This window comes from Macaca nemestrina, chromosome 5 (assembly GCF_043159975.1).
Source record: "Macaca nemestrina isolate mMacNem1 chromosome 5, mMacNem.hap1, whole genome shotgun sequence".
Taxonomy (NCBI): domain Eukaryota; kingdom Metazoa; phylum Chordata; class Mammalia; order Primates; family Cercopithecidae; genus Macaca; species Macaca nemestrina.
In genome coordinates, this window is record NC_092129.1 from 11,620,777 (window position 1) to 11,627,551 (window position 6,775).

Consider the following 6,775-nt stretch of genomic DNA (forward strand, 5'->3'; position numbering starts at 1 on the left):
ATACAAACTGTTTCACCACATACGAAAATACTAAAAGCTAACTAGCTCCTTCCACAAAGCAAACATATTATTGATAACAAAATCTGTCAAGAACGGCAGAGCAAAAAAACTGTAGCCCAATCTCACTTAAAAACAGAGCTGTAAGCACATTTCATAAAGTATTAGTAAACAGAACTGGATATATTCATGCAAAAAAAAAATAAACTTTCACCCTTTTTGTGGCGTTATTTATATATGTATGTGTGCGTGTATATACATATATGTATGTATGTATGTATTTTTTCCCAATCTGGTTCCTGGCTCCTAACTCCCGCAGTCCTTGTGTCGGTCTTTTGCTATAATGTCGGGCATGTCAGGCCTCAGGAAACAATCTCTCCACCTGCCCCTCCTTCCACCTGCCCCAAGGCAGGACTCTCATCTTCCCCACTTTCAGACTGTGGGTCTTAAGATCCTCCCCAGTGAGGGTCCCAACCCTATACCCTGGGAGAAGAAATGCTGACCTCCTAAAGTTTCCATAAAAACTGGGTTGGGGGAGCTTCCAAATCGTTGAATGCACGGCAGTTCCTAGAGGGTAGTGAGCCAGGGAGGTCACGGAGGCTCCGCACCCCTTCCCCCATACCTCACCCTACACATCTCTTCATCCGTATCCATTGTAATATCCTTACAAACTGCCAATCATCAGCTTATGTTTAGTGTTTCCTAAGTTCTGTGAGTCACTCTAGCAAATTAATCAGACCCAAAGAGGCACTGTGGGAATCCCAAATTGAAGCCAGTTGGTCAGAAGTTCCCGAGGCCTGGACTTGCGACTGGTGTGGGTTGGGGAGCAGTCTTGGGAACTGAGCCCCAAACCTGTGGCATCTGACACTATCTCCAGGTAGACAGGGTCGGGAATTGAATCGGCCAGGGGTCACTGCTTGGTGCCCGGGGAAAACCACCACACATTTGATCACAGAAGTCTTCTGTGTTAATGACTGTTGTCATGGAATGAGAGCAAAGGAAAAATATGGTTTGAGTTTTCTGGAAACATCATATATAAAAATTAAATTTAAAAAATTGATCCTAGAGTTAAGGAATCACAGTTAAAACTATAAAACTTCTAGGGGCAGTCATAGGAAAAAATCTTTGAGACCTTGGGGTAGGCCAGTGGTTCTGAATTGGGTGTGATTTTGCCCCATCCCCTCCAGGGCCTTTGATATATCTGGAGACATTTTTATTTGTCACCACTGGGGGAGAGGGAGTGGTGGAGTGTAGTCTTGGTATCTAGTGGGTAGAGGCCAGGAATGCTGGCTGACATCCTACAATGCCCAGGACAGTCCTCAAAAAATTCCCCAGGTCAAATGTTACTAGTTCTAGGGTTGATTTCTTAAGCTACCAAAAGCACAAACCACAAAGAGTTACAGTCCATCAAATTTTTTAAAAATCTGTTCTTCAAAGGATAGCACTGTGAAAATTTAAAGGCAAAGCAAAGACTAAGAGAAAATACTCATACTACTCACACCTTACTCATATCTAAGAAAGAACTTGTACCCAGAAGACATGAGGAACTCTTACAACTCAATAGGGAGAAGACCCCAAAAACAATTTTTAAGGGGTAAAACGGGCAAAATATGATTTTTAAAGGACGCTGCAAAAAATACCCAACAGTAAGCACGTGATGATGGTGAACATCACCCAGGACTCCAATAAATACAAGAAAGGATGTTCCTTTCTTGCTCAACTTGATGAGTCAGCAGAGAGGTGAAAACGGTGATGAGTCAGCAGAGAGGTGAAAACGGTGATGAGTCAGCAGAGAGGTGAAAACGGAAGCCACGCTGAGATACCACTACAACTCCACTTGAAAGGCTAAAATTAAGACTGGCAGGTGTTGACAAGGATGTAGAACTGGAACTCTCATACATCACTGGTGGAATTGCAAAATGGTAATTCGGCATTACAGTTTGGCGGTTCCCATAAAGTCAAACAGCCACGTCCACCTCCTCACACACCATTCACGACCAGCTAGGGCATTAGCAAGAACTCTCCATGGCTAGGACAATCAAAAGAAGAAAAGGAAGAAGAAAAAGAACAGCACCTCAAAGTGATGAGCTGCTCTCTGCCACTAGGCTCAGTTCTAGAGCCTGCTCAACTCTCTCCCCAATACAATAGTTCATATACCAAGATCAAAATAGAGAAGGGAACATCTCAATTATTTCTCTCAGCCCCATCTTTTAAAAATCTCTCTATATATAAAATGCTGATAAAAGATACGAGGCCCAACTCAGGCACTCATTTCCTGGGAATCTGCCAGGATGCCATTCTGAGAATTAATCCATGAGATCTAATGTAACCATAATTAACAACCTTAGGCATCCACATACACTTATCGTTGAAAGAAATGCACACACACAAATGGATGTGATCCAGGTTTAACATGTGGCCCAAATTAGACATATAAGCATTATTCCTTTGGAAAAATTACAGGGGAAAAAAAAAATCTCCTTAGAGACAGTAACTAAACCAACCTCAACTCCCAGCTGGCTTCGTTATTCTCTTGTCCTCAACATAGTAAAAACTTTCTAGCATTTATACCTAAACAATTTGGGGAAAACTTGTTCTGTATAAATTTTAAAGTTCTTAACTACCTAAATCTAGCCATCCCAATGCATTATTTTATCATTAATGCACACTGTTAAGACCTCACCCATTAAGCATCTTAATGCCTAACTGAAGGCTGGAAACGTGCGTATTACGTATGTAATATGACATTTTACAAAGTTTAAAGCATATGGTAATAAGTAAAGCTACTGACAAGCTGAGGTCACTTTAGACACTGTTGCTGGTTTTGCATGGCCTGGCCTCTGCTCCTCTCCTCCTGAATGCCCTCTCTTCTTGCTCTATTGTTCCTGCCCCCACTGACCTTCAGACACTCCTTCCTGCCCCAAGTCTTCTCCACAGGCCAGTCCCACAGCCTATCACACTAGCCTCAGGAAACACATTTTCTACTAACTTTGTACTAGCATATCACCTCCCAAGAAATACCTACATAAGAATCATTAACTTCTAACTCAGCACAGGGATCACCTGGCACAGTAATCCACTTGACAGTTAACACTTTGCTGAGTCTCTCCAAAAACCAAGCACTTATTTAAAGCACTGCTTCAAGCCAGATACACTTGGGGAAACTTGCCTTTGTTGTGCCTGACTGTTCAATGCACAACTCACAGAGGGCAGGCCCCTCCACATGCGTGGACACAGTGAAAGCTGCTGCTGAAACGGTGCTGTCTCCTTCATCCCTCCCAATTACTAACTGCACCAGGAACTGCACCCCATCCCAGGAGTGCTTAGAGCCAAAGGTCACCTTGACGCTTTGCCCCCACAAGGTGCCTGGCAGGCACCCCTGAGGCAGGCCCGGATGTACCTCTTGTTGGTCTAAGCGACTGCAGAAGAAAAATATTCTCTCTAGATTCTAGAGAGCTGGGCTTGGGAGGAGAGGTTGTTTTCCTGGAAATCCAACTCCATCTTTTAGAGACAATGAGAATTTACGGCTAGAATTCTGTTAAAGCCATATGGTGTCTGGGCGCTCCAAAACCTTTGCAAGGATAATGACTTTCTGGGGACCATACAACAATGAACAAGAATACTATCAATGGAAAAACGCATTCCACGTTTGAAACGATCAATATACAAACATTTGGAATGTGATCCTTCTGTACATTTGGGACTGCCTCCATGTGACCAAGCAGCAAAAACAAATGGGGACATTTGTAGGACTCAACTTTTCATGCTCACACTGGAGACCTGGCAGAATTATTCACACTTCAGCAAACTGATGCCCAGGAACAAAATTAAAATGTAGCTTAACACATCACACTTTGGTGACACTTCGTAGAATTTTTTGTATCAAATTAAAAAAGAAAATCGACTTACTTTCCTATTCCTCAACTACATGCTACATTTAAGGAAATTTTAGCCAATTTTATCTCATAAAAGTACAGATGACTGACACCTCCCCTGTCCCAAGAAAAAAAAGTTTTCAAAAAGTATTTAAGGAGAGGTATCAATTTAAAACAGGAATATAAACCAGACATGGTGGCTCACGCCTGTAATCCCAACACTTTGGGAGGCTGAGACAGGAAGATTGCTTGAGGACAAGAGTTCGAGGCCAGCCTGAGCAACACAGCAAGACTTCATCTCTATTAAAAATTTAAAAAATAATAATAATAAGCCAAGCGGGGTGGCATGCACCTGTAATCCCAGCTACACAGAAGGCTGAGGCGGAAGGACTGCCTGAGCCCAGGAATTCACAACTGCAGTGAGCTATGACTGCACCACTGCACTCACGCCCGGTCAACGCCGTGAGACCCTGCTTCAAAAAATTATAAAACAGGCACAGACAGGAAGTTCACTTTGCACACGTTGGGTTTAAAGTAGAGACTGCAAGTGGCTATGAAGAAGTCTGCATGTGCAACTACAGGGAAGTAACAGGGAAAGAGGTGGGTGAAAATCCATCTCTGAAATGACTGGCAGGTTTGCTGTCCTAAGAAAATCTGGCAGAAAAATTACACACAACTTTGAAGGTATTCTAAGACTACAAAGGGCACATCTTATTATATTCACAATGCACATCAACCTCAGAAACCTCTTCGGCATTTGCTAAGTATGCCCACATGTGACAGTGGCCAGAAAAACGTTAAGATACAAAGTCCATTCCTACTGGACCAAGAGGTCGTGTTCCACCTGGAGACGAGGTTCGTGAACACAGGTTCAAGACACTGCCATGACTAAACTAATGCAAAAGTAAGGGCCCCATTAATCCGCCAAAGTATCATCAGTCTGACCTTGAAGCCAACCTTAATCTTAACTGTGAAGAAACAAATTTCAATTTGTTAACAGGACCAAGACTTCAACTTCACTAAGTCAGCTGGGTTAATTTCTCATTGTATTTATTTCTTTATTTTTAATACAGGGCCTTGCGCTGTCGCCCAGACTAGAGCGCAACTCGACTCGATCACAACTCACTGCAGCCTCGACCTCCGAGGCTAACGCTATCCTACCACCTCAGCCTCCCTTAGCTGGGAGTACAGGAGTGTGCCACCGCGCCCGGCCCTCATTTTCATATTTTTTGTAGAGACGGGGTTTCGCCATGTTGCCCAGGTTGGCCTCCAACTCCTAGACTCAAGTGACCCGCCCACCTCGGCCTTCCAAAGTGCTGGATTCCAGGCATGAGCCACCACGCCCAGGCGAGTTAACTTATTTTTGGTCACAGAAGCCAGTATTCCAAAATGCCTTCCTCCAAATGTTGGTCTCAGCCTGAGCTGGTTTAAGTTGCCACCATTTCTCTGTATCGTGCTAGTTACTGGAGTAACTATGTATCTTAGGGTAGCTAACTGGTCTATAAACTACACTGTCACAAACTCTCCCTCCATCCACCCTTCCCCTTCCAAAAAAGCGAGAATAAAAAATACGGGCCTTTCCAAAGAGTTTCTATTGTGAGATCAGCCTCACCCTCCTTAGAATAATTTCTGCATGTTCTGAACACAGGGGTGCTAATAAAACTCTCTCTGATGCAAAGGAAAAATAAGAACCCCCATAAACCCTACCACAAACTCCACGTTCAGCCCAAAGTAGGCTCAACTTTGTTTCATTCTGAAAAGCAACTTGTTATTGCCAAGGGAGAAACTTGTCTGTTCAGAACTTTTCATCTTGTTTCCTTTTTACCAAAGTTTAAAAAAAGTAAATAAAAGCTGAATTTTCCATCACCCTAAACATTCCAGAAAAGAATGGTCAGAAAATTCCTGAAATTCGAAGTTCCCCAGGTCCTGGACTGCTGGCAGCTGCGGGACATGCACAGCCCTCGAGGGGACTGATGGGTTATACAATCATGGTTCCCAGAGCAAGATCCACTAGAATAATCCGCCCCGGAGACAATGACATCATGTGAGCAACGAGGCAGGAAGTTGGGCTCAGAAAAGTGAAGGGTCAAGTCTTGAGAGCTCACACTGGAGGACACCCCCCTGCCCCCAATCTAAAGAAGACAAAAGTCACCGCCTGCTAAACAAACAAACAAAAAAAACTACTTTAAAGAGAAAATGAGCCCACGGGGGGAAATCAATCAGCAAATGAAACCACAAACACTCAACTCCAGGACCATTCCTGCGGGCTCCGACGCCCCGGTGAGCCTCTCCACACCAAGGGGCCTCACGGTGCCCCGCTGGCGAAACTCTGATGCAAACGCGCAGCGGGAACAAAGCGAAGTGGAGTTCCTGCCTCCAACTTTCCCGGACACCCGGCCGCGCGAGGGCAGCCGCCGACCCCGAGGGCCGGGGGCGGCCACTCCGCACAAAGCCGCCCCCGACTCAGTGACAGCCACAAGTGGCCGGCCGCGGGACTCCAGGAACGCCAGGACCGCGTGTGCCCCCGCGCCCCCCGCGCCCCCCGCCCGCGCACGGGACCCGGTGGGGCTCCCGGACACCACGCAGGCAACTTTCCCTTGGGAACGGGGCGGACCCGGCGCGGACCGGAGGCGACTTGGAGACCCCAGGAGCTCCTCGAGCGCTCCCCGCCCCCCACGCTGGCCGTTCGCCCCGGGCACCGCGAGCGGAGCCTGCGTCCGGGTGGGCCACCCACCTGCACAGCTCGGGGAACGGGGCGGCCTCGGCCTGCGTGGCCCCCGGTGCCGCGACGAGCAGCAGCAGCTGCAGCAGGAGCAGAGAGCGCTGCGGGCGGCCGGCGGGCGCGGGCCCCAGGTGGGAGCTCCGGCCGGCGGCGGCCCCCATCGCGCCGGGCACAGGCTGCA

The 6,775-nt window shown here is 46.6% G+C and overlaps 1 protein-coding gene across 1 annotated transcript in view; it reads right to left on the bottom strand.

Annotated features, from left to right (window-relative positions):
* Positions 1-6,770, bottom strand: part of LOC105492011 (insulin like growth factor 2 receptor) — a 135,079-nt gene extending 128,309 nt beyond the window's left edge. Inside the window, exon 1 of the mRNA XM_071096247.1 lies at positions 6,607-6,770. Within this exon, the coding sequence (XP_070952348.1) occupies positions 6,607-6,755 (149 nt within the window). The 5' untranslated portion in view covers positions 6,756-6,770. The remainder of the gene's footprint in view (positions 1-6,606) is intronic.
* Positions 6,771-6,775: the final 5 nt, after the last annotated feature.